We start from the raw sequence: 27,491 nt of genomic DNA, 5'->3' as shown, positions 1-27,491 counted from the left end.
CACTGGGGACCTGGCCCACAACGCAGGCATGTGACCTGACCAGGAATTGAACCTGCGATCCTTTGGTTCTCAGCCCATGCTCAATCCACTGAGCTATGCCAGCCAGGGCTATAGTTCCATTTTGCACATTTTTTTTGTGTGTGAGTTAAAAAAATTGCCTCCATTTTGTCCCTGGCTGGGTAGGTCTGTTGGTTAGAGCATCTTCCCGATACACCAAGATCACAGGTTTGATTCCCCGCTCAGAGCACACATAAGAAACAACTGATGAATGCATAGATAAGTAGAACAGCAATTCAATGTTTTATTTCTCTAAAAACTCAACTAAAAAAAATAAAAATAAAATTGCCTGTTTTTTTTGCTTAGATTTCTTTCAACCCCTTACAGACCCTTTCCCAAACTCCCTGGTTTGTATTCGTGTTTACAGCCCTGTTCCTCCCCTTTCGGTGCTGTCTTTCTGAAACTCTCTGAAAGAACTCAGAGAGATGTCACTGCATCTGGGCCCTGGGTCTGGGGGAAGCTTCTCTCCGGGAGCGCTTTCCCGTAGCTCCTCTCCCCTGGACACTGTGCTGAGGGCGCCTTGGTCTCCTGCCCCTCCACCACCTCTGCTCCCTGCCTCCCCCCTGCCTGGTCCTCCTTCACTGTAATGGAGTACACCCTCCAGTAGTTTCCTGAGGGGCGGGGTGGGAGGGGAGAGAGACCATGTAAAATCCTGGGGACCATGTGTGCACATGTTTTTATTTTACCCTCAGGCTTGATTGATAGCTGGGCTGAGAATAGTCATCACAGGAAATTCATCTCACTTACATCTGGGCATCGCTTCTCCTCTTCCTCGCTCCCGGCGCTGCTGTGGGGAAGGCCCCCTCTCCTTTGGAGGTGACCTGCTTTTTTGAGGTGGTGTTTATCTTTTACTCCCCCCCACCCCACTATTCCCTGAAGACTTAGTGTCCTGATACGTGACCTTGATGACGTGCCTGGACGAGGGGTTTGGCTGCCCCTTGTGCCGAGCACCCGTGTGTGGGCACAAGCTGGACGCTCGCATCCTGCGGTTCCAGGAAATGGTCTTCTTTTTGATAATTTTCACTTTTTGTCCTCCCCCCCCCCCGCCGAAATCCTGCTAGCTGATGGGTCTTCTAGATTGCTCTTCTGCCACCTTTTCTCCCCTATTTTCTATTGCCTTGTCTGTGTTTTGTTGTTCTATTTCCTGGTAAATTTTCTCAACTTGATTCTCCAACCCAGACTTCTGTTGAACTTTTATTTCTGCTCTTGTACTTTGAATGTCTAAATGCCCTTTCCTGATTTCGGAGTGTTTCTTTTAAAATGGCATCCTGTATTCACTTCATGGATGTGCCTTAATTATAGGTTATTTCGGTTTTTACATTTTCTTCTACTCCTTGCATTGTCTCTGTTATTGCCTGACTTAATTTTTTTTTAGTTTGTTTATTTTGGTCTGCACCTACAGCTGTCCTCAAAACTCTGGTGATCCTTGACTCTCTGTTTAAAATTAAGACAAAGACACTAAATATGTATAGATTCCTTGTTTCTGGAAACAAAAATGTTTATATATATTATATATGTGTGTATATATATATGTATATACACACACACACAGATTGCTATCTGCAATTTTTTTTGTTTCCCAAGTCATATTGACTAGTTATTAGCTTGAAGCCGGGTTCTCGTCTAGCCTCTTTCTCCAGCATTTTGGAGCGTGTTCCGTGGAACATGAGTTTCACAGATGGCTAACAGGATCTCTCTGAAAAGAGGGCTGAGATTGCAGTCACAAATACATTTGGGGAGAGATCGGTAATGGGAATTAAACAGATTTCTTCACTGAGGGACTTGGCAAAGCTTTTTCATACGCTGACGGGTCTTGACTTGCGCGTAGAGCGATGGGAGACAGCACTTCCGGAACTTTCTGGTTCCTAGAACCCTTCCGGGGAGCACTTGCAGGCCCCGTGCTCCGCCGAGTCTACTGCTCCCCCAGCACCCAGTAAATCAACTCTATCTCCTAATAAATGTGTCTAGCAGGCACCCCTCTTTCCATCCTGACAACCACTCTCCAATTCAGGCCACCAAATTCTCGCTAATTGAGACCTTAATTGGTCCCCTCGTGAATCAGCAAACGGATAGCACTCAAACTGGTAATTTGAGGAAAGGTTAATGAAGAGACAGGGCAGGGTCTGGGGGATAATGTGGGACCCCTGGGGTGAGGGAGAGCAGGGACCCTCCGTGCTCAGAGCCTGGAGGGACGGCTTGCTGCCCCTAGGGGAGGGTGTGTGGGGGGAGCTGCGGGCTGGCCAGACTGAAGTTCTGGTCTTCTGTAGGAAGAGGCAGCCACTCCAGTGACCTGGAGTAAACCCTACCTCACCTCCTTCCAGAAGTCGTCTCCCTGCTGTGCCTGGCATGGACCAAACCCAGCCAGAAGCTGCAGGGTCACTGCGATGCAGGCCCTGGGGCCAGTGCCCCAGGGAACAGAGAGGAGCAGAGGGCGGACAGCAGGCCGTGGGGGGGGGACAGAGGAGACGCAGCACAATCCGCCTTTGCGTGTTGCATCGTCCCCGTCCACCCCCCCCACATTTCTAAAAGCCTAATTCTGACCATTTCTTGCTCGTTTTTTTTTTTTTTTTAAATCCAACCATATTCCCTGTTATTCTTGGGATAAGCTCAGCAGTTTTATAATAGCTCAGGAGAGCTGGTTGTTAGCGTCTCTTCCCAATTCTCCACCCAGTGACAAGCGATGTCAAACTTGGAATCAGCAATGGGGAAGCATTTACACCACGGGATGGACAGAAGTTACTGATCAGGGTACTTTTATTTTCTTCCACAGAGGTGCACATATGTAGATAAAGGTGTTTCACTTAAAACCTTGTCTTATGAACTCAGATGTTCTCTTTTAAAAAAAAAAAACAACCATTTCCATTGGGAAAAAATCTTTTTTAAAAAATATTTTATTTATTTATTTTTAGAGAGGGAAGGGAGGAACAGAGAGAGAGAGAGAGAGAGAGAGAGAAACATCAATGTGCGGTTGCTGGGGGCATGGCCTGCAACCTAGGCATGTGCCCTGACTGGGAATCGAACCTGTGACACTTTGGTTTGCAGCCCTCACTCAATCCACTGAGCTACGCCAGCCAGGGCCGGAAAAAATCTTAGAAACAATGTCCAACTCAGTACTGACGAGCGCCCGGCCCCTGGGCACCGGGACCGTGTTCTCTACACACCGTCTCCCACCGAGAGCAAGCAGGGCTCCGGGGCTCGGGCGGGAAATGGAACGAGGCTGAAACACCATATGCCAGCAAGCAGGGAAGCCACCAAACACAGCGAGGGTCATCTTCCGTGATTCAATTGTCCCTGTGAAGGTACTTCCACTGCCCAAAAGGGACAACTTAAGCACTTAAAAAAAAAATCTACAGTAGCCCTGGCTGGTGTGGCTCAGTGGGTTGGGCACCGTCCTGCAAACTGAAAGGTCACCGGTTCAATTCCCAGACAGGACACACACCTGGGTTGCAGACTAGGTCCCTGGTTGGGGGGTGTGTGACAGGGAACTGACCCTTCCTCCCTCCCCCTCTCTCTCAAAATAAATAAAACTTAAAAAAAAAATCTACAGTGGATTGAAAGACATCGAACATATTAAAAATCCAGTCATACTAAAAACAACCACCTCATTGGCCAACTTTCTCGGATGTTAGGGAACCATCCTGCGCTGAAAACTGGTCAATAAAGAGAAGCACGCCTCTTTTGTTATGTGAGTGCTCTTTAACATAACCAAATAGTTGATGACAAAACCCTTTTTACAAGCTCACTGAGGAATGGAGGAATGGCAGACTTAGAACATCACCCTTCTGCAAGCCCTGATGCAATAAGAAACCCTGGCAGTCACCAGTGGCTGCTGAATGCATGTAATCTGTGATGAAAAGCTGATGGGAATCCTTATAACAAAGGGGTCGGACTGGCAACATTTGGACACAATGACCAGACTGTTGTCCATCGTAAAGAGATAAGACCCTGATGTGATGTAATAGGAATTTCAAAATAGTCTTGCCGAAAGGTTGAAGCTGTCTGATCCATAAAGATAGATGAAACCTAGAATGTAAAAATGCTACAGGATCAACATCAAATAAATTGCATGATGGAAAAAAAAAAGGCGGGGTGGGGAAGAGTTTATAGCTTAAGGGACTTAAGAAGCCTATCAATTAGATGTAATGCGTGGACCGTATCTGGCACCTGATTCAAACACAAGAATTATTTAAGCAATTATCTGACGACTGGAGAAGTGTAAGCACTGCATCTTTGATGGTCTAAAATTACTTTTCAGGTATGATCATGGTTTGAGGATTCTTTTCGAAAAGTCCTCATCTTCTGTCAAGAGTGGGATTCCGTTGATGAACACGGTGGCCGATTCGTGGCTGTGCCCTGTAAGATGCTCCACCCCGTGGGTGCCGGGAGCATCCCCCTCGTTGGGACAACAGAAAACATCTCCAAACATTGCCAAATGTCTCCTGGGAGCACATTTGCTCCCTGGAGAGAAAAATATTTCAGTATTAATGGTTGAAAGACTGTATCTGGGATTTGTCAAAGTAACCGGGGGGCGGGGGCTGGGCGCGGTGTGGAGACGACGGTCTCAGCATCCGTGGAGCCTGGAGCCTGGGTGGTGGATGCACGGGGGTTCACCACACTGTTCTGTTGATAAAGTAGAAGTGTTTCGTAATGAAGACGTTTCAGATGGGCAGTGCAAAAGGAGCATTAAAATATTTCTATTTTCCCAAAGCATCTTTCGCATACTAGGTTAAACAAAGTGGACTCTTAAGTCAAAAGGTTATAATTGGTCGTAAAAAAAATGGGTGACTCTGTCGTAACAAAACAACTCCCGTTCCCGCTGCTTATTTACCCAGACAGTGAAGTTCCCCGGTTTGCGTTTGTGAAAATGAAACCTGGGAAGAGCCCGATCTCATTCCAGCAAGTAGTAACAACACTTATCCACACGTTTCTTAAACCTTCATTTATCTCGTGAAGAAATGCATTTCAAATCTTGCTTTCAGAATTCTTTGTCAAGACTATGCATTCCATTGCTTTCATCGAATACATACTGACAATAACTATGATGCAAAATATTTTCCTGGGCTGAGTTAAACAGCTTTATGGTCACAGGAAATAAAAGTCTGTTACACGTAATTGTAACAGGACGACCAAAAGTTAAGACTCATGCTTAAAATATTACATGAAGATAAAATTCTGAGGAAAATGGACCAGAAATGGGAGTTTGAAGAGAAAAAGAGATGTAACATTTCCAGGTGACAAAGTTTTTTTGCTCAGGTACCTTTTACAAGGGATGGAGGGGGGTCAGGTTCCACTGGATCCCTTCATAAGTGAGGTCGTTTTTATCTCAAAACTCGCACCGTGTTGGCAAGTACACACTTTACAATTTAAACATAAAAAATGAGATGTCACAGTTCAGATGGTGGTGGTGATTTCCCCAGGTTCCTCTTGGGCTCCCCCGAGCCTGGATGAGGGAGCAGCGGGCTGTGGCCCCCTGCCAGGGGTAGGGGACCCCAGGCACACTTGCTGCCCGCTCCTCCCCAGGCCCCGTCTTGCCTTCCTCTTCTTTTCCCCGTGTTCCGATTTCCGCTCTTTAACATCGTGATGCCTTGATAAACACCCTCCTAACTCCACTGACTTTTCGGCAAAACAGTGCAGAGCACAGGTGCTGAAATCCAGTTTATTTCAGGTTGCAGGAACACGCCTAGCAGACACCATCACCCCCACGTCCGAAGGGGAAAACGGGCTCAGAGGTGGAACTCCCCACAAGGGCGCACTGCCCGGGAAACGCACGTTCTCACCACCTCCCCCCTCTTCCTCAGAGCGGGGGCTGTGGGGTCACCCCCGGCCACTCACACGGACCATCACGTCCGAGTTTTCACTCACGCTTCCTTCAGGATTATTCCGTTCCCCTTATTTCACTTGGTCGTTTAACGCTGAATGCTGCTGCAATTTAAAACTTCCAGCCACTGGCCAATCGGTACCCATAACGTTATGTTTGTTCTCCATGCTCCCTGTTTCTTTGTTTGTTCTCCACACCCCCTATTTCTTTTTATGTCGAGGTTACTGAAAGCGCATTACATTTAAAAAGGCTACTCACACGGTTCTAAATCTCTCTGAGGTGATTCAGTGATTTGGGAGCTGTGTTTGCTCCTTCAAAAAACTATAAAGGGTTGTTTTCAATTGTTAAGTCTCACTCGAATCAACAATGTTTAGCAGGAACTGCAAACAATGAAACTGAGAAAAATAAACACAAACACGGACAAATGACCTTTTTATTTCATACAAAGAGATACAAAGGCAATTGTGTGCTGCCGCGATCTGACGGGCAGTCCAGATTCTTGGAAGGCGTAAATTCACGGTCAATGTCATGATGGCTGTTGGAGAAGGTCAAAGGAGGGAGAGACCAGACAGCGAATGCTACAGCTAATAAATAAAAATAAAGCCTACACGCTTGCAATGCACTTGGGTTCATCGGGCTTTTCTCAATGGCACCGACACCGCAACTCCATATATAGTGACCATCCAAATTCCTGAAGTGCATTTTGTGCTCTTTTGCATTAAAAGTTGGGACAAGGGAATGGCAAAGGTTACACATAATCGCGAAGACATGTAATATGAAAGGCGTCGTAATCTTGGCTCAGTGTCTGTCGTGGGTGTGCCCTCCGGGGCCCAACAAGCCTGGGAAGGGTGTCCTCTGTGAATGTAAACGGATTGACACTTTGGTTGGTCCCAGGTTTTGAGACGATGCCACCTGTAAGAGCATCTTCTTTTAATCTGAGGAAACTATTTACTAAAAAAATTGTCTGAAAAACACGACAGGGGGCAAGGTCAGGGAGTGGAGACGCCTTCCACGGCGCTTGCCGCCTCGCCGCCCCGCCTCCTCGCCTGCCCGCGGGCTGCCCGAGGGTGTAAAGAGTCCCACAGCGGCCTCTGCACCCACGGCCCCGACCACGGTCCGTGGTGACAGCCTACTGTGAAAAACATGTCTCCAGTCCTTACATCTGCAAGAGGGACACGTCACATGATTCGTTATTAACAAAACAGTTTATTGACTTTAAATATACATGGGTAAATTTTTAATTGTTAGTTTTCTTTGCGCAGTTTTATGTTTTATGATAAGAGAATACTGAACCAAAACATCAGAGACATTGGAGGCTCAGCGGCATGATTTAATACATTTTCCTGGATAAACAAATTTTAAAAAAAGTGTATGACTTTTTGTCTAAGAATAAAAATGTGATGTTTAGAATTGAATTGTTTTTTACTAAACTCAGAAACCTGGAGTTCACAAAAAAAAAAAAAAAAGCAGAGTATGGGCAGTGAAAAAGAGAAGGAAATTGTAAAAAATAGATTTGCGTATCAAGTGTAACATCAGTTGGCTGAGTATTTTTTTTTATTTTTTTCAGTATATATAAGACAGGATTATTTCTCTGCAACCCTGCAGATAAATCCTAGTGTTTTAGCTATAAGAAAGTATTAAGATTTCAGATATACAGATAAGCCAATTTTTAAAAACCTTTTCTTACAAAGTATTGTAAAGACTTTGAAGCATTATATAAATCTTTAAAATTCCTATCACCCACACTTTAAGAAATAAATCTACACTTTAATAAGGCACTCGTAAGATACACCAGTTCTGAAAACATTACATCCTGTGCCAGGCCGGCCCAGCCCTTTGCCCCAGGGATGGGGGGGCGGGGGGGGGGGGGGAGCAGCTTCCTGAACCCGGTTGGCCTCGTGCACCACCACCAGCAGGGGGGTGCCTCGGGCGGCCTCGGTTTACCCAAATGGCTGAATTTTATCAACGGGACCCTACCATCCACGGAATTGTCAAAATCTAAGGGCGAAGCTGGAGAACATCATCCCCTTTTGTGGAACTCAGAAAGCGTCCTTTAAACCCAGAACAGTGGCTCCTAGGGGCTCCTGCCCATCAAGGGAAGCGGAGCGGGGAGGACCAGTAACCCCTCACCCTCCCCTTTGGCTGCTGAGACGAAAAACGTAAAGGAACTCCGCCTTTGAATGACAACCTAACGGGCAAATGACCCGACCTTTTGTTTGTGTCTTATATATATATATACATATGTTGTCGGTGCCGGTCGCTTCCCCTTCCAATCAACAAGACCGAACCCCACCGTCACCACTGCTGACGGAGACAAGCACCACGGCCTACAGCACAGTAATGCAGCCTCTGAGATCAAAACAGCGCAGAGATTCGAGTCAAGTTCCCCTTCTTTCCTAAGTGGAAGGGGAAAACAAAGGAACAAGGAGAGTCACACTAAGCCTGAAAAACAATTTCACTGTGAAAAGGGGGCGATGACTGTCCAGCCAGAGGGAGGAGTCAGGAAGGGGAACCTGGAGTGTGTCGGGGTGAGGCACGGGGGCGGGGGGCCTTGGCGCCCACCAGGTGGAGGGGCCTGGGGAAGCAGGCGCGAGGCGGCGGCGGCGGCTCCTCACTTCCCGTAGAACTTCTTGTTGAGGAGGAAGATCAGGAGGTTGACGTTGACTTTAGCTCTGTCGAACAGTTTCATGACCGCGACGCCTTCGTACTGCAGCTGCAGCAGGTCCTGTTGGGAGAAACGCTGTGGCGGTTAATCAGGTCCGGGGGACGAGAGAAGAACAGACACGCGGGGACGGGGTCCGGAGGGCACGGGGCGCTCCTCCGGGGCCTGGGGGGACGCGGGCTGAGAGGGCAGCTCCCGGCACGGAGCCGCCGCCCAGTGCACCAGCCCAGTGCACGTTGTCAACTGAACTTTCCAGCACGCTCGGAGTTCAGTCGTGTGGCTCATAGCAAAACACACAAAACGTGCCAAGAGAAAGCAGCGCGCTCAGTCATCACACGCCGCCGCGATTTCTGTTTCACAAGCACGTGTCTCTGGTTTGTCTGCGTGGCGGCTCGGGCTGGAGAAGGGGAGGGCGGCCCGGTCCCCGAAGAAACCCGCGGTCCCTGGGAACAAGGCACGGCCGGCCGGGGGCTGTTTCATAGGAAAAAGCTTCTCTGTTCTGAAGGCGAGGGGAAAAGTGGGGGCGGAATGTGCACTCGGTGTCTGCCACGTGCTCGACGTCGCGAGAGCATGCCACGTGGTGTCCTTTCGAGTCTGACAAAAAGCCCCTGACGGGCGGTTACCTCAAGTCTAAAGACGAGGCCCAGGGACTGTGACCGACGTGACCCACAGCTCCCAGTGGGGGCTGACTCGGGACCTGCCTACGCGGCCGCCGCTCCCCCCCCACCCTCCGCCGTCCAGCCACGCTCGGGGAAACCGGCGTGGCCTCTGCCCTTCACTTCCGAAGAGCGGTGACGAGAGAGCAAGGGTCACGGGCTTGAAAGGGCCCCAGAAGTTCAACCAGTTCCTCTTTTAAGGGGAACCCTAGCAGCTCCTCAAGGCCAGGCCCCGGCCACATCACCTGCACCCCGTACCTGCAGTTGTCCCCCTGTGCAGGAATTTGTCCCCAGGGGACACACGACCTGAGGTGGACTGGTCAGCCCGTAAGAGTCTGGGGAACCTGGGGGGATAGCGGGACCTCTTTGTGCAAGTGCCCGAGTTAGCCGTGGCGTCGCACAACCATCTCACACGTGCTCCGCTCCCATGCTCTGAGGGTCTGCGAATCACTGAGGAGGAAAGGAAGCGGCACCGTGTGTTCGCAAGGAGCCCCAGCGCGGGGGTGAGAGGAAACCGAGTCCGCGCCTACAGGACCAGAGGCGCCCCTGCAGGCTGCGGGGCAAACGGGAAACGCACTGCGGCTCAGCGGGCCCCAGGCCCTAGGGGCGGCACCACAGTAAACGGGGGAAGGAGAGGCGGGAGGGGAGGGAGGGAAGGGAGGGGAGGGAGGGGAGGGACGGCTCCCGGCTGGAGCACAGCAGCCTGTGTGAAAGCACAAGTGCACGAGCCGGAAGGCGGCCCAACAGGGCCAGTGGCACGAGGGACGCACGGGCAGCGACTCTGAAGGCTCCGCGCACAGCGGCCCGCTCCCCGGGCCCCTCTCAGTGCCCTGGCGTGTTTTGGTGGGTGCCACGCAGAGATACTGCAGAATAAAAACTAGGAACGGTTGCATTGTACAGAGATTCACCGCAGCACTCCATCTGCATCTACAATGGGATTCGGTTTACAAAGATGCAGTTGATGCACACCTGTCAGCGATGGTCCTGAGCACCTACACCGAATCAAAACTCAAAAAAAGGATGTCGAGGCCCTGGCTGGCGTAGCTCAGTGGATTGAGTGCGGGCTGGGAACCAAAGTGTCCCAGGTTCAATTCCCAGCCAGGGCACATGCCTGGGTTGCAGGCCATAACCCCCAGCAACCGCACATTGATGTTTCTCTCCCTCTCTCCCTCTCCCTCTCTCTCTCCCCTTCCCTCTCTAAAAATAAATACATAAAATCTTAAAAACACACACACAAAAAAACAGTTAAAAAAAAAAAAGGATGTCGAGCTACTCAGCGGGCTCATAATTTCACGCTGTCAGGACTTGTACTCGAGCCTTTGGTTGAGTCCAGGCATAAGCCCAGTTCAGCGGCAACACTAAGCAGGAGCTTCGGGCCCCTGCTCTCGGAGGGTTCCCACGTCTCGGAGCACACAGGCCGAACCAGACGCCCAGAAAGCGAGCACGCCCCTTTCTCCGCAGTGTGGCGCCCACCCCCCGCTCACTGCACACGGACAGCTCTCCCCAGGTGGGTCCCCTTCCTGTCTGTTCTCCGACCTGGACAAGGGCACGGCCACCCCAGACACGGGGCTTCCGGTTCCACCTGGCGCTGACCCACCTGATAATGCAGCATAAACGTCTCCATCTGAACGCCCATGAACTTGGCTTTCACTTCAAAGTCTCCAACTTCTTCTGTTGGACTGATTTCAAAGATAACGTTCTTAAACCTGTCGAAACAGGACATCAGAAGGGTGTGAGTTTTTTCAAGGTCTCATATAAAAGCATCCTGTGAAGGCAAAAAGGAGATGAACAGTACCCCCCAACTCCCCCCACCCCCGAGCGCTCCTTCCCCCAGGCAGAGGGACCCTGAGGAACGCCACCGGCGGCCTTGGCAGGGATGCCATCAGAGGCCTCTCCTGGCTCCACGCGGCCGCCGCCGAGTCCTGGGGAAGAGGAGAATCAGGAGCACACTGGGCTGGAAGGAGGGGGCGCAAGGGGGGGAGGTGTCAGAACGCACGCAGCGTGAAGACCGGAAGGAGTGAGTGAATCGACGAGAGGGGGCGGTAACAAAACGAACCCAGGGAAGAGGTTTGCTGGAAAGAGCGGCTGCAGCTGTAAACACACTGCGCGCCACCCCAGACACATCGCCCGTGCTGAACACACTGGAGACACCACTCATCCCCAACCGGGCACACGGCCGTAGATCTTACGGCACCGGGAGAAGGTGGGAAAGTGCCGTTTTCCAGGCGATCACAGCGTGTCACTCAGATTCCCAGAACTCACCTGCGGAGCAACCTTATCTGCTCTGAGCTGAGCTGAGCTGGGAACCGTGGAAGGCACAGCAGCGGCACCGAGAGGCCCGGCGTCACGAACCCGTGTGCCAACTGCGCGCATTCCACCCCGCAGGAGACCCCCCGACGGTGTCCCCTAGAGACAGCTGTTTTATGTAATGAGTAATTCCGTTTCAACTGGCTTCACTTGTCACTTGGTTTCTAAGTCCGCAGCAGCAAATTAAAAAGAGGTAAAAGAGGCAAATAATGGTGCGCACTTGAATAGCAGTAGGAAATGATTACAAAATAAGATAGTAAATATTACGAAACTAATTTGAAGAATGCATCAAGTGCTCAACCCCCCAAAAGAAACAAAAACCCCAAAAGACCATGATCCCCAACTGAAACAATGGCCAGAGAAAAATCAGACAATGAGCCACATTTACACACACACACACACACACACCAACCAGAATTCACAGAAATGCAAAATTTAAAAATATGATACCTTTTTAAAAATGCTGAACTTAAAAACATCAAAACTTGTTATTCAACGATGGAAAGAAAGGAGTGAGCTAAGGAGGCACTGTCGTACACACTTTAGACACTGCTGGAAAATATTTTGGCAACACACATAAAATTTTTAAAAAATTCCCCACTAATGTGGAAAACAGTAAGTCAGTTTCTCAAAGAGTTGGAAACAGAGCTATTGAAGGACCCGGCAGTGCTGCCCCGGGGTGCACACCGGAAGAACTGAACGCAGGACCCCGAAGAGGCGTGCACACGCCCGTGTTCACCGCAGCACCATCCACAACAGCCAAGAGGTAGACGCAGCCCAGGTGACCAGCGATGGGAGAGTGGGTTTATCCATGAAATGGAGCCGCGTTCTGCCTCAGAAAGGAGGGAAAGGCGCTCCCCGTTACAGCGTGGATGACCTGCGGACATCACGCTCTGTGACATGAGCTAGTCAGCCAGCCAGCAGGGCGGCTGCCAGGGGCCGGGGAAGGGGGCTGCGTGTGGGTGAACAGGTGCAGAGCACCAGGTCTCCAAGACGCCTTTGTTTGGAAGCAGAAGAAACGGCAGAAGCGGCTTCCTGCTGTGAAGGGAAAAAAAAAACGGAAACAAGATCCGCACAGCAGGGGGCAAACAAGGAGAATCACTTCCTGTGGATAACAGACCACGAACTCCGATGACCAGGTCAAACTCTGCACGTAAATATGTATGAACAGATAGGAAAATAGAAAAATGATCATCCAGCCGAGAGAAATCAAGGCAGTAAGAGAAAGATGTGATAAAGGCAGAATTAAAAAAACAAATGTACAAAACAAAGTCAAACAGTAAATACTCACTGATTCACTTGTAGTTCCTCGATTTCCAGAAGAACTCCTTTCTCGTGTAGCCTTGCTGCCGTGTATTTCAGAGAAATCTTTTTGCTTTTCTTCCCCTTCATTTCCCTGGGCTTCTTGGAGACCCTGTAACAGTGATGTCATGTCACTTTCCATAAATAACCACCTCCCCCAGTCCTGCCGGCAATCTGAGGATATGAGGTCAGAAGATGGACTTCCCATACACAGGGGTAACACACCAATTCTAAAGCGGCAAATTAATGTTCGGATTTGCTCGGGTGCTTTTGTTGCAAGCCAGGGGAAATCCACTATATTGATTTCGTCTTCAAATCACATTTGAGGACACCTCATGAATTTGACAGTGTCTTAATCTCTCTGCGCCCCTCACAGAGCCTAAGCCCCCACCAGGAAGCGTGGGGGCCCGGGACCCCAGCCCGGGGTGTCTGCTGAACCCCAGGGTGAAGGGTCATGGCAAGTCCCTTGGCTGTATAGGGAAAAAACAGAAACATTGCAGACGAATACTTTTTGAGAGCTTAAGCCAGCACAGCAATTACAGAGGAAAGGGAACAAGGAAAAAGAAACAGATGTTAGGGGCAATTGGGACAAGTGAGGGGAGAAGTGACAGCAAAAGCAAGCAAAGGAAAAACAGAGACAACTGGAAACCAGGGTTGCGGGCGGGTCCCAAGAAACGGGGCAGAAACGCAGGTAGGACTGCGAAGGGAAGCGTCCCCACGGAAGGCGGCTGAAATGCCTGTCCCAGTCACAACGGCACGAGACTTCTGAGCTAGCAACTCTACTTCTGGGAATTTGTCTTTTAAAAGATGCCCGTGTTGGGGAAAATAACATCTGTACGAGAGGCTATTACAAATTTTTTTATAATAAATAACGGGGAACGACAGAAACGCCCATCAATGGAGAGCGTATTGAATCAGTCGTTCTATCCATCTGCCCAAGGGAATACTACGCAGGCATTAAAAAGGAGTGTCAACCTGGCTCTGTCTCAGCAGGCCTAGAAGCAGCGACGACTCCAAGGCAATGTACCCACCGGGTGCCCAGACCTTGGTTTCTAAATACCAGTCTCCATGAAAGGGAATCAGGAATGTTTGGAAAAAGAGCTTAATTCCAAGCCTGGGGCGGCGGGGGGGGGGGCAGGAAAGTACAAGTTGAACCAGAAGCATCCTGGTACTACAAAGTCAGGCAGTTCTTAAGAATGAAGAGGACGGGTCGAAAGGACACAGGAGCCAGTCCCGCACGCTGGGCGAGATGGAACTGATTTCCGAGAAGGGAGGGGGGAGAGGCAGTGGATTCTGTGGCAAAAGGTTAAAAACGGGTGAATTTAGGCAAAGGGTATATGGGTGTTTATTGTTCTACTCATTCAACTTTTCTGAGGTTGAAAGTCCCTACACTGAAAAGTCAGGAGCAACACCCAAACCAGCCCACAAGGAGCACCCACACTGGCCACCCTGTCTCCCTCCCTGCGACACGGGCAGACCGATGGTTCCCGGCCCGTGCCAGCCTGTCCGCAGCAGCCAGGGAAGTTCGGGGACTGCCTTTGCCTGTTTCATGTTCCTCACATGACTTCGAGGCACAGCCAGGTTTGGGGACCACGAGACCATCTCCATCACGACTGTTGAATTTCTAGGCCCGGGGCGGTATTTTGGAATAAGGAATGCTTAGCAGTAAGCACCCGTGAGACCCCCCCGCCCCCGGGCAGCCTCTGCATCACGCAACAACGCGCCGGACCGGGAATCTGCACAAACGGCCAGACGCAAAGCGACGAGCTGACGTACTACGGAGGTCCAGTGTGCTTTCAGCAAGAATTTCCACGTTGCCTCCGTCGCCGCGGCTGCTCCCCCCCGTAACGCGGCTTCTCCGACAGTGATACTCACTTGCCCTTGCTGGCCAGGTTGTCCAGGCAGGTCTTGATGTAGCTCTTATAGTAGTCCACCTGCTCCCCGTAGAAGGTGGCCTTGGAGTTCAGGGCGGCGTACGTCTGCTGCAGCTTCACCAGCTCGGCCTTCCGCCTCTGCCGGTACCTCCGCTGATTCCGGATGTCCTGGGACGCGAGGGTGAAAGGGAGGGAAATAAGGGCGGACGTCCTGGGCTTCTCGGGTCACGAACACGAGGACCCGGGAGCGCTTCACCTCGCCTCGCGGGACCACCCATCCTTAACACGCAGCAGGAATTCGTGTTCAATAACCAACAAAGAAATTCAGATCCATTCCCCCCCCATTTGCATCTTCTACGGGGAGGGAACTGTGTTACTTTTACAGACTTCCTTCCACATTCTTAGAACTGACTCGCAAAGCTGGTTTAACTCTTAAACGTGGTGTCAGAAGAGGGAGACAATGACAGGGGTTGGAGGGGTCCACTAGTGTGCACTTATTACATAGAAATCATGAAGGGGACCCGGAAAATTCCAGAGAGGTCAAAGACAAATTAAACGGAGACACGGGAAGTTCTAGTTCGGTCTTCTTGCTATTAATTCAGGCTCTGAAACCAGCTATCGGGGCGGGCAAGTCCTCGCCTTAGCAGAATCGGCCCGAGTCTTCAGGGGAAAGGACACCATTTGCCCGTGGGCTGGAGGCACGGGGTCCTCTGGGCAGTCACCGCCCCCCACGAGCCTCAGAGAGAGCTGCGCGCGAGGCCGGGCCCCCGGCGCCCCCTAGTGCCGTACCCTGGCGATGTCGTTGATCAGCTCCTGGTATCGGTTCTTCGGGTTCACGGCCCCGAGCTCCGTCAGCTTCTTCAAGCCCGCCTGGATCTTCTCCTTCTTCTCCTGCAGAGTGAGGTTGCTGTCCTCCTTCACGGACTTGGACTTTTTCATCTTGTCGGGAGTTTTGGCATCACGGATGGCCCGTCTCTGCATGGCCCTCTGGTGCTCTGTTTCCTGCGCGGAAGAAACAGACGTTCCTGGTGAACCCGGGAGGCCAGTCCGCGGCCGGAGCTCACGCGGCCTGTCCGCGCCTGCCCAGACACGGCCCTCGGGGTGCATTCCGGGGCACAGGGAGACAACTTCGCCCACAGCCCACAGACGGGCCGCACGGAGCAGAGGCAGACCTCTTAACCACCTGGCTCCTCAGGGCTCCTCCGGGCTTCTCAGGTACAACTAGGAGACTGGGCTCTACTGGCTATAAAATCCCTCGTTTTTCGACTGTCACATGAAAGCCACCTAATCTTATTTGCCACACAGCTGGATGAGTGCTACAACCCCCCAGGCAGCACCGGCACCCCGGAAACTCTTGCTGACCCCTTGCCGCCGTGTCCAGGCTGAACCACACCCAGGCCGCCCCTCTGCTTCCAAACACGCTGCTGGTGCCGGCAGCGTGAGTGTGCCAAGGCGTGCCCTCGACTCTCCTGTCCTTCCTGGCCCACACCCAGGACAGGTGTTCGCCGGCGTGCGCCTCCCCGCCCCCCGCCCCGACGTTCCATCTGCTCAGCAGGTTCCGAGTTATCGCTTTGCCGGGGGGCTGCTGCGCCACCACACTCGTCACCGGGGACCACCGCCGCCCCCAAACCAGGGCCCCTTCTCAGGGTCGCCTTGCTCATCTCTGCGTTTCCCTCTCGCTCTGAGCACGGGTTTGGCACCTGGGGGAGGCCTGTGGTCACTTTTCTGTAGCATTCCCTCTCAACACTTCAACACTTCCAAGATCGCCTGTGCTGAGGGACCCCAAACCTTTGCCACTCAATAAAGCTCCAGGGCCATGGTCGGAGCTGTCTGCGCTGAGATGTTCCAGCTGGAGTGGCTGGGACCCCCCCCCCCCCACGGGGGCATCTCCCTGTCCGGTGCTGCCTGTGCGCCCCCTAGTGTCAAGGCCACTAACTCCGCACCACAGGAGGCAGAGAGCGTGGACTCTGGAGCCAGACGGCCGGGTCCCAGTCTGGTTCTCCCCTGCTACAAGCAGGGGACCTGGGGCCGGTTAGTCGCCTCGCAGGGTCCCAGCCTCATCACTGCCAAATGAGGCCGAGGGCACTCGCCTCGCAGGGAAGGTGCGAGGGTCAGGTGGGAGAACGTGGCTGGCAGCACCAAACCAGCACCACGCTCTCGGGAAAGACGCCCCCCCCCCCCCCGTAACTTCCTTGTAGGTGAAGCAGGTCGCAGGTATTGCCTATGTCTCCTCTCCTCTTTCCTTGTCCCTCACACGCATCTGCCTCTTTAGTCATCAGTCACAGCTTCCAACAGCGGAGAATTCGTTTAAAACCTTGGTTTTTGAACAGTCCCCTGTGCAGCCCGAAGGGACGCCCACAGGGGCCACAGAGTCCCAGAGAGGGGGGGGTCCCGGGGCCCCAGTCTTGCTGCTGTCAGAGCAGCTCCTGCTTTGCCTGCATTATATATGTGGTTTCCAAGGTAACTGTCACTTAACGGAAAGGATTCCTGTGTTCAAAATCTGGGAACAAATCACGCGACCTACTTTTCCCATTTCATGAGAACCGGAGGCAGGGGTCTTGACCACAGAGTGGCTCATCCGCGTCTCACCGCCGTGCCGCCACCCACCCAGCTGCTCTGAGGGCACCACCGGATCAGTCGGCATGAAACGGTCCCGGAGGTCACAGAGCCCCGACCGGTGCCAAGCGTGTGCCCGGGGCTGAGGCTCTGCGTCATCTGCTGTCGGTGCCAGCCGCTCACCCGCACCCAGGCCTCCGCTCCAGGGACCCGGCCTGGGCGCGCCCCCCCGCCCCTCCCCCGTGCCCCTGCCTGCGGGCCCCCCGCCGGTGCCGCAGCCCAGCCCTTCTTCCTAAGTGGGGTTCAAGCCCCATTTCTTCCCGCTGCTGAGCCCCTCACTGGCCTCTTTCCTGAGCTTTCGGCATTTTTATAGCCAACGCTACAGTTAAACTTTAAAGGTTTCCTAATTGTTTCTGGTGTATGTACCACGTTTCCCCAACCAGATCAGGAATTTGTTGGGTTGAGGAGCCACATCCTGTACTTTTATTCTATCTACCAAGGCACTTAAAGTTGTAACAACATAGAATCCAGTAAATCACTGGGCAGACACACTGATTCTGGCCCGGGTTAAATTAAGGTACATGCGAGCACACACACAGCATGTGCCACTCAACGAGCCTGAACCACCCCCACCCTCGCGTCTGCCCCCAGGTCACCACCTCCCGTCCCCCGCGTCCCCTGCCCCCCAGCACAGGAGCACCCGCCCCCCAGCACCTCTACGCCTCGTTACGGCGCGTGCCACACCCCCACACTTTACCTGCTCACTGGTGGCTGGTGTTTCTAGGATTTCAGTCAAGGTCTCTCCTGGCTGGAACCGGATGACATCCACAATCAAACGTTTTGTGCTGAAAGGAAATGGGGGAAACACTGAAATATTTATTGCCAGGCGTTCTTCTTCCTCTCGATGGACGTCAGCGGCGGTGGCACAGACGCCACTCCCCAGAGGTCCCGCCAGGCAGCTGCCAGCGCCAGGCCCCCGGCCCCGACACAACCCCGAGGCTGCAAGGGAGCGGGCGGGTGCTGCCGGGGCCGGGATTTCCACAACGTCATTGTTGCTTGAGCATCCCGTTGGCAAAAAGGCAGGTAAGCCCCGTGGCACACGTTACACGTGGGGTGACCGCCATCGCAACAGGCTTGCCAGACCATGGTGGCCGCGCGTGTCAGGAGGGAACGAGCAGACCCGATCACCGAGGCTGAGGGGCCGCCGGCGTGGGTCTTCTCCAGCCCCCGCCCCCCCCCCCCCCCGCCGCCCCCGCCTCCGTGCTCACTTCAGTAAGATGGTCCGGGCGTCCATCTCCGCGTTCTCGTCCCCCGGCACGTCGAACTTGTTGGTCAGCGTGAGAGACACTTCCGTCTTGGCCAGCGCCTCCTTGTTCGGGTCATTTAAGTTGCCCGCGCCTTCTCCTGAAGTTTTGGAGGGGTGGAGAGAGTGAGTGGAGTGGAGGCAGGAGCCAGGGGGAGGAGATACAAGCACAAGGAGCAGGTCGCGGAAGTCGAAGGAGACCCCTGAACACGCCGACGCGTGCACGGGGGCAAGGGTGCGCTCTCTGAACAACAGAGGAAAACGTGCCAAACGATACAGGTGGAGGGTCCGTCACGAAACAACTCCACGAACGTTTGATGGTCACTTCAACTCTGCAGTTTAATTCTCTCTTCTCTGTGCATTTCCTTTACAGGGCTTACGACTTCTAATTAAATGATCACATGTATATTGTACACATTTACAATGACCTCTTCCCCTGGCTGCTGTGGTTCAGTGGATTGAGTGCTGGCCTGAGAACCAAAGGGTCTCTGGTTCGATTCCTGGTTAGGGCACACGCGTGGGACGTGGGCCAGGTCCCCAGCTGGGGGTGTGTGAGAGGGAACCAATCGGTGTATCTCTCGCACACTGATGTTTCCCTCTCATTCTCCCTCCCCCTTCTCTAAAACTACTCAATAAAATATTAAAAAAAAAATGATCTCCTCCACCAGACATCAGTTCCTCACAGGCAGGGCCACGTGGACTTTCTCCCTGATACGCATCTGAGCTCGAGCAGGGCAGACACCCAGAAGCACCCGTGACGACCCGCCCCGGCCCCACACCCGGGGCGGGCAGGTCGGAACGCACCTATCAGGGACTCGATGGTGGGCACCTCGCCGAGGTCATCCAGCAGCTCGTGGATCGGGTCGTTGTGCTCCGGGGCGATGGCGTCCTGGTGGTCTAGCAGGAGCTGCACCGGAGGTGGAGGGGTCGGTTCCCTCTGCACGCTCAACCCTCCAGCCCCGCCCACCCGCACCGCTGGCCGGCGGAAGGAGAGCGGAGAGCAGTGGCGCTCCAGCCCCCGAAGAGCTGACAAGCCAGCCCTCCGCAAACCCCCCCACCTGGCCTCCGTGGGACGGCTCACAACACGTGGACAGAGAACGACGGTGCTCTCTCAGCCCTGGGGGTACAAGTACCCCGTGGGGAGAGAACAAGGCAGCCCACAGATCCCCACACCCAAAGCCGCCCGGGCGCCTGACGACCCATCCAGAGCACGTGCAGCCCTGCCCTCCCAGCATGCAGCGCCCACGGCCCCGAGAGCAGGGCGCCCGTCGGTGCTGCCATGGTCCGGGGGCACGCCGAGCAGGGCCCCTACGCTGCTATGAGCCCGGGTGACAGCCTCGGAAGTGACAACACCTAGCGTTTCCCTGACACCGCGTATGCCTTCTCGTGTCCTGTTGTATACGTCAGCAAGGGGGCAAGGACTGAGGTACAAAGTATCTGGGGGAAAAGGGAATGCCCAGGGGAAAAGACCTCCAAGGCAGCACGGAGGGAGATGCTGATGCTCTAGTCACGTGAGGACAACAGCCCCGAGGAAAGGATGGTGAAAGCTCCGTGGGGGCCCCAGGGTGGGGCTCCCCGTGGAGGTTCTGGCGTCCAGGTGGGGGCTCTGGCCCAGGGGCCTGCGCGGGGCTGAGCAACCCCATCTCTAACAGCTGGCCCGGCAGGCTCTGCTGTAGGCGGCCAGGGTCACTTTGAGAAACCTGGTGGATACTGTTAAGAGTAAAGAGCAGCAGGCAGATGGGAGGGCAGTGAGATCAAGGGCGGTGAGTAATCTGGCTTCCGGAGAGAGGAGGGCGCAGCCGGGGAAGGCCGTTTGGCGCAGCGCCCCGACATTAAGTCATTAAAGGGAGAGGCTGACCGTGTGGGTGTTGATGATTTCGCCGATGGAAATGTAGATCACGGGCTTGGTGAGGGTCACGAGGTCCGAGTACTCGTCCACGTTGAATTTGTCCTGCAGCTCCGGGACATCGCAAGCAGCCTGGAAAAACCGCCTGGGGAGCAACACGAGAGCCACGGCCGGACACGAGTGAGGGCCGGCGAGCGGACGTCCCACAAACCGCTGCAGCGTCGCGTCCGGGCAGAGGCCGGTGCAGACCGTCGATTCCAAAGAGAAGAGCCGCGTGTCTGCGGTGCTGGAGGCCCTCGGGACGCCGCTCTGGGGTCCTCTCTCCCGGCACCGCCCCCGCCCCATGTCAGCTCCACCCTCGGGACCCCGCCCACCAGCTCCGGAGAGCGGGCAGGAGAACAAGCTCTGTCTCTCACGTGGTGCCAGGGACTCACAACTGCACGTCTAATTGACAGATTTACCGAGAGTGCTCTGCGACCCCTCCCTGGTTGCAACGTGGCACGTGCCTGAGGCAGAACCCCGTCTTCCCGTGCGGTGCCGTCTCCTCCACAGGAGCACACTTCCACAGAGCACCCCCCGGGGTTCTGAGCACGGCACCCACGGACCCTACCCCACGGCAGCCCGGGCACGGAGAGCGGGGCGAGGCTCTCAGCCCCGCCTCTGCCCTCGGCGACACAAATGCCCCCGCAGGGCCCTTCCAGCCGCCGACCCCTCTCCCCTCACCTGAATTTCTGGTAGGACTGGGAAAGGTACTCGTTAATGATGCTCAAGTGAGCGTTATCTCCCAGAAACATCTTATTGGAAGCCGCGTGCTGGAGCATCTTGGCGATGGAGCCCAGGTTCCGGCGCTGGTCCGTGGTGAGCTGGCCCCCTGCCGACAGGTCGATGATGTCGAAGGCGTCGGGGGCCACGATGGCCGGGTTCATGTAGCGGTAGTAGAGCAAGTTGCCGATGATCTGGGAGCAGATGAGAAAGAAAGGCGGGTGTTGAGAGCCACCCCACCGAGGAAGCCGCAGATGGCTCTGCGACAGCGAAGAAAACCAGACAACGCAGCCGTGTGAGTAAAAACACGGACGCTGCCCGCACAGGCACACATGCAGACATGCGCACACACGGTCTCTCAAGGCCTGAGCCCACACGGCCAGACGCCCCTTGTTGGGATGCAGAAAGGAAGAAAACGGGAACGGAACCGAAAACCACCGCAGGGAAAGCACAGATTCAGAGGCAGCACTGAGGCTTGGCGCCTGGTCCTGAGCACGCCAGGGCACCCTCTGCTCACGCACCACGGCAGCAAACCCGCCTGTCGCCATGGACACTGTTCGCTTTCCTGTGGGCGGGCTTTCGTTCTAAGAAGCTAACAAATACAGTTACAATCACCCCTTGAACTTGGCCTAATTAGCACGTGCTGTCCACCCCCCAGCGTCCTCATGCTGCACACGCCCGAGGTGGCCAAGGTCATGCGTCTGAAATTAAAGTCACTCAACACACGACTCTCCCACAGAAGATTCAAGGACAGTCACAGCATCCTCCCTCGAGTATCGTTCAAAAAAAAGTAATTCACCTGAACAGAAAGTCTAGAATCGAGGCCTCACTGTAGGAAAGCACAGAACTAGGAGAGAGAAGAAAAAAGCGTTCAGATTAAGAGGGGAAAAAAAAAAAAAAGAAAGAGAGGAGCACAGCCAAGTGAGACAGTTACCAGCAACAGCCTTAGCAGAAACCATGGGGCTTGCTCCCATTCACCCGGCCACCAGCAGGGGGAGCACTGTCCAGCGCAAAGACAGGACTCGGACATTTCTCTCCAGACGGAAAAAACACCACGAAGACTTGTTGGGTGTGGGCCACTCAGACTCCTCAGAAACTCAGGGAGGTGTCACTTACGATTTACAGTGGCTTTCAAAACCTCACCACCCATGGCAAGCTGCCACCAGCATCTACGCTTAGGCAGCGCCAGCCCGTGGAGGCTCACCTTCAGCAGCTCGTCCTCACCGGCGTCGGGGAACTTCTCGTGCAGGGAGTCCTTCAGCACTTTGGCGATGAAGCGCATCCCGTAGCTGTGAGAGCGACAAGCCCGTGAGGAGGGCCAGGGGAGGGGGGGGCCAGGGGGCGCGAGGGCCCTGACTCGGGGCTCTAAGCGGGGTCACCGTGGGCGCACTCACGGGATTTTGTCCACGGAGCTGATGATGGCCGAGAGGAACTTGTCGGTCACGGCCCGCATGTTCCGGATGGAGTTGTCCAGCCGAGTCTTGACCTCCTCGTGGGCCAGCGCCTGCTCGGGGGTCACGTCGTAGGGCAGTTTGCTGGGAAAGCAGAGGGGACCCTCAGTAACGCCAGACCGGACGCCGGGGGCGCCTGAGGCAGGACCCCGGGGGCCCTGTCTTTCACCGACACAAAGACCAGAGGGATTAGGCAACTTGTCACGCTCGCTGGCCTCGGGGCCAGCGGGGCGGCCCTTGACCTCAGGATTTCAACTGCGAACTGGGTGCCTTGAACTATGTGCCACGCACCACGACGGGCACTTGGAATTAAAGGTAAGAGACAGGACTGCTTCCTGAGTCTCTCACTACCTGGTGGGGGAGACACACGAACAGGCATTTATTTAAAACATTTTGTGCCCCAGGTAGGAGGTCGACCACCAGAGCTGTGGGGCCACCGAAGGGGCTTCACCTTAGACCGGAGGAATCGAGGAAGGCTTCCCGAAGGAAGGAACACTTGGGCTGAGGAACAAGGACAGAGGGTCTCCTCGGAAAGATCAAATGCAAAGAAAGCGAGGTGTGGAAACGAGGGTGGGAGAGGGGGCAGGGCCGGGTCCTGCGGGCCCCGGGGAGGACGCCGAGCGGGGAGGACGCGGAGCAGCGCGGACTGACCGTCCGGGTTGCCGGGGAGAGCCGTGAAAAGACAGCAGGTCTGAGGTCGGGGGCAGACGCTCGGGCTCGCCGTGAGGGGTGACGCACAGAAGGGCGGTCGGGGATGAAGGGTGGGGCCCAGGGAGACAGAGCGGAGAGACAGAAAGGCAACCTCTGGCCCTGCAGGCCCTGTGGGCACCGCGGAGGGGGCAACGGTTATAGGCACTGAAGCCCCACGAGCTGGCACGACACCCAGAGACAGGGCACGGGGAGAGAGGAAACTGGCGGGAGAGCACAGCGGGCGTGCTGGAGCGGGGCCTGGGCCCCTCTAGCACGGGATGGGGCGGAGCCAGCAGAAAGCCAAGCGTCAAAGGCGGGGGCGGGGTCTGGACTTTCAGTGAGGCCAGAAGTGGTGGTGACGACCTCGGATGAGCTGGGGGCCTAAGTGCAATCCCAGAGTCCTAGTGAGAGGGAGCAGACGAGATGTGGCACGCACGGGAGCGGAGGCAGAGACTGCACTGATTCAACCACCACGATGGCCACCCAGCCACCCGAAGCTGGAGAGGCAAGGAATGAATTCCCCCCTGAGCCTCTAGAGGGAGCCGGAGGCGCGCGGTCATCCCTCTGTGGAGCTCTAGGCAACTGGTGCAAGAAGACAGGGACACCCCTCCATCCGTAGGCCCATCACCGATTCGCACGCATGGACAGACGACGAACACAAGAATTGCCCCCAAATCAACCACAGAGAGGTTTGCTGCGAGACACAGGCAGCTGAGCTCCACAGGTGCTCAGTGAGGGCAACGACTGTCAGTTCCCAGTCGGCCCCTGGTCCGGAGAGCTCCCCCACTCCGCTCCAGAGCAAGGAGACACCCGCAGACTCACTTGGCTGCTCACGCATCCGTCCTTCACCCCCTGCATCCTCCCCCGAGCCGGATAAACCCTGAAACAGCCTGGCCCTCTGAACTGTATCTGCCCAGCGTGACCCGTGTTCTACCGACGCACCTTTGCTTTCCGTGTGTTGAGGCCGGTGGTCAGACCACACAGCCCGGCAGAGGGTCTCCCGAATCCTGTGAGCTCAGCCCATCCAGCCCCCAGCCCCCCGGGGCAGCGCACCGCTCAGCCCACACCTCCTCTGTTTGCACGAGACAAGGACAGCACTCGGACGCGAAGGCTCTGGGCCTCGCTCCTGGCAGGGCAGCCCCGCCTTCTCCGTCGGGTCTTGGTGAAGTGGCCTTCGACCTTCTCGGACACGCTCTCCCCGCCCACGGTCCAAGTCAGCTCCCTCCGGCCTCCTCCAGCCAGTCCCTACACGAGGCCCCGTGAGAACGCCCTTGACCTCTAGCTCTGCTCTCGCTCCCGTGCAACAACGAGCTACAGAGAGGGTGCAGGGAGCCGCCTCGCTCGTTGCTGCGTTATTGGGTCACGCATCTGACACGGTGCCTGGCACACGGTCGTAAGTTCCAGCTCCGTGAACACATGCCGCATATGTGAACATGCGAGCAGGTCGACGACCTGAACAAGAGGTTTCTTAAGGGAAAACTATTTGAACGATTATTAGTTTGTACATCGAAGGTCAACTGCTTTTCAAAAGAGAGAAAACTGCATGAACACGCGGCAGAAGAGGGGGTCGCGGCTGCCGTGCCGTACCTGGCCTCTCCTGTCTGAGACTCCATCTGATTGACCCAGGACTTGTAGATGTCCACGGGGTCCGTCTTGATGTTGAGGGACTTGTCGTCCATGATCTCCTTCACAACCGGGGCCAGGATCTGCCGCAGGGCGTTCTGGCCCCGCGCGCCGCGGTTGAAGCTCACGACCATCTTGATGACTGTGGGGTTCCCCGTCACGATCTCTTGAATCTGGTCCACCTTCGACCTATGAGAACATCAGGAGCGAACTCGGTTCACGCCAACCGCAGGGTGCGTGAGCGTGGAGATCCCTCCCACTTAACCGTCCCATCCCCGGACACGGGAGCAGCGGGAGGGAGGGAGGGAGGCACTTGTTCTCTCTCTGCAAGACGTGCCGACCCTCGTCTGAACCCAGAGCACCTTTCTGCCGCGGCAGGCTCCATCTATTTTAATGTGGAAATGTCCCTGAAATTAGTTTAGCGAACGCATCATTTCGGCACCTCCCCAGAAGCATGTTATGTTAGTAATTTAACAAAAGCGGAAGCTTCTTCCGAGGGTTTCGCACGAGTCGCAGCGTTAACCGAGACGACGGAAAGGCAGCCCAACTCTCCCGCTGGGGGCCTCCCTACTTGATTTCCTCCTGGAGCGCCGTCTTGAAGAGCCGCAGCAGCAGGTACTCCTCCCGCTGGTTGGAGGCGTAGTTGTAGAGGGTGAAGATCACCGAGTCCATGAACTTGGTGGACTTGTTTTGGGGCATCTGGAAAATCAGCTTGGCCAGGTAGGTGGGGTTGGTCTGAAACAAAACCAAGGGGGAAGTCACTTCTACTAGATCACGTAAAGGCTGGAAAAAACATTCAAGGCTTTTTAAGGTGAAGGCTTAGAATGCATCTGAGTAAGGAAGTAGAGGCAACGTGAAGACAGAGAGACAGGACAGCTCTTTGCTCACTGCTCAGCGGGGAGCAGAGACGGCTGCACAGAGGCCTGCAGGTAAGGCTCTGCCACGCCAAGCGACCGAGCCAGATCCGGGGACGCCGCTCCCAGGCGCCACTTGCCTGCAGCAGATAGAACAGGTGCTGGTAAGCCTCCAGCTTCTCTCGCTTCTCCTTGCTCAGAGCCTTGAGGCCTCCCTTCTGCTTGTTGAGCATCATCATATCCGACAGCTGCTCCTTGTTCTTCTTGGTCAGTTTCTTACTGTGGGACACCACATCCTGCACACGGGAAACACCCCCACACACGTCAGAAAGCTCTCAGAGACGGGGCCCCGGGCCCCGCGGGACGGCCTCCCGCCGCACTGGCGGGTCCCAGCGCGCACACGGGGCCCGCTGCCCCAAGCGCCACTCAGATGCGGTCCTGCGTCCACCGCCCCGTGAAGACCCTGACCCGTAATGACACCCGCTGAGTCCGCAAACCAGCCCCTGGGAATCTATCTGAAAAGCGAAGCTTTAACTACAATGAAAGTTACACGTACACCGAGGCATTAACTGCCATGTTATCTGTAGTAACGAAAACCTGTTAAATGGTTGCAAACCAAAGATGTCCATTATAGTGTATCTTCTAATGAATTATAATGCTGCCATTAAAAATAATATTTATGACTGTCATGTGGAAAACATTTTACCCTTTAACATTAAATTAAAATGTAGCATGCAAAATGATGGCGGGGTGGTGGAATTATGGGATGGTTTTTATCCTCTTTTCTCTATATGAAATTTTGCTATGAAGTTACAGTACTTCACGTCTTACATGACGTTTGAAAGACTTATGTACGGCAGCTGCCGAGAAGAAGGCCGGCCCGCGCCCCCGCGAGCCCGCTGGGGAAGCGCACCGCACCTGCAGGGTGATTTTGTTCTTCACCAGCAGTCCGATCTTGATGTCCATGAGGTTGAGGTCGTTCTCCAGCTGCTGGTTGGAGCGAATGAGGGTGATGACCTCCTCCCGCATCTTCATGAGATCCAGCTCCTCCTGGAAGTCCTGGTCGCTCTGGTCGAGCAGGTGGACAAACTTCCGCACCACGATCATCGGGGGGTCCTCGGCGTTAACTGACGGAAAGAGAGCGCGTGTCAGACAAAGGGTGACATCCCCGGGGAGCGTTCTGGGGCCTGAGAAACCGCCTGGAAGAAACGGCCGTGTTCGCAGACACTTGTTCATGTTTGAGGCGTGCAGACACAAGCACCACATGCGGTCCCCTCGGTCGTGCTGTTGCTGTGTTGTGACAAGGGCCAACAGGCAAGGAAAAGGGCACGGGGCCACAGGCGAGCGGGGGGGTTAGGTCACAAGCAGCGCCCGCCCCCAGCCTTGCCTGCAGGAAAGGAAAGAGGTCCGAGGAGAAGACCCAGACCCCGACGGCCTCAGCTGCTCCTCCGCCCGGCCACCGCTACTCACTGAGAGTCTTGTAGTCGTCGCGAGCTTTGTTCGCCCGGATGAACGCCTGGATTTTGATGATGTCATTTATCTAAGGAACAGAGAAGGAGAAATTCTCCTGGTCATCCGTCCACCCAAAACACAGCAAAGCAGAGTCTACCGGCCCGCGTTACCGGAAAGCACTCACGTGGTCTCGGAAATACTGCAGGCGATCTCTGTAGCGCTTTCTAGCCTGGTGCATCCTCGCCAGGGACTGGATCTGTGGGAGAAGGGCCCCGGGA

General features: G+C 54.7%; 1 protein-coding gene across 2 annotated transcripts in view; it reads right to left on the bottom strand.

Annotated features, from left to right (window-relative positions):
• Window positions 1–6,290: 6,290 nt before the first annotated feature.
• Window positions 6,291–27,491, bottom strand: part of IQGAP1 (IQ motif containing GTPase activating protein 1) — a 71,422-nt gene continuing 50,221 nt past the window's right edge. Inside the window, exons 21-38 of one of the 2 annotated variants that reach the window (XM_028502185.2) lie at window positions 27,398–27,469; window positions 27,232–27,301; window positions 26,680–26,888; window positions 25,902–26,057; window positions 25,479–25,642; window positions 24,872–25,096; window positions 22,538–22,678; window positions 22,348–22,432; window positions 21,105–21,337; window positions 20,394–20,526; window positions 19,340–19,442; window positions 18,501–18,636; window positions 17,990–18,077; window positions 15,466–15,678; window positions 14,678–14,844; window positions 12,792–12,914; window positions 10,791–10,899; window positions 6,291–8,600 (exon numbers count right to left, since the gene is read on the bottom strand). In XM_028502185.2, the coding sequence (XP_028357986.1) occupies window positions 8,487–8,600; window positions 10,791–10,899; window positions 12,792–12,914; window positions 14,678–14,844; window positions 15,466–15,678; window positions 17,990–18,077; window positions 18,501–18,636; window positions 19,340–19,442; window positions 20,394–20,526; window positions 21,105–21,337; window positions 22,348–22,432; window positions 22,538–22,678; window positions 24,872–25,096; window positions 25,479–25,642; window positions 25,902–26,057; window positions 26,680–26,888; window positions 27,232–27,301; window positions 27,398–27,469 (2,541 nt within the window). In that variant the 3' untranslated portion in view covers window positions 6,291–8,486. The remainder of the gene's footprint in view (window positions 8,601–10,790; window positions 10,900–12,791; window positions 12,915–14,677; window positions 14,845–15,465; window positions 15,679–17,989; window positions 18,078–18,500; window positions 18,637–19,339; window positions 19,443–20,393; window positions 20,527–21,104; window positions 21,338–22,347; window positions 22,433–22,537; window positions 22,679–24,871; window positions 25,097–25,478; window positions 25,643–25,901; window positions 26,058–26,679; window positions 26,889–27,231; window positions 27,302–27,397; window positions 27,470–27,491) is intronic. The other variant, XM_036012316.1, reaches the window with a different exon arrangement.

The sequence above is a fragment of the Phyllostomus discolor genome, chromosome 12, assembly GCF_004126475.2.
Source record: "Phyllostomus discolor isolate MPI-MPIP mPhyDis1 chromosome 12, mPhyDis1.pri.v3, whole genome shotgun sequence".
Lineage (NCBI taxonomy): Eukaryota > Metazoa > Chordata > Mammalia > Chiroptera > Phyllostomidae > Phyllostomus > Phyllostomus discolor.
This window is presented reverse-complemented; position numbering and strand designations above follow the sequence as displayed.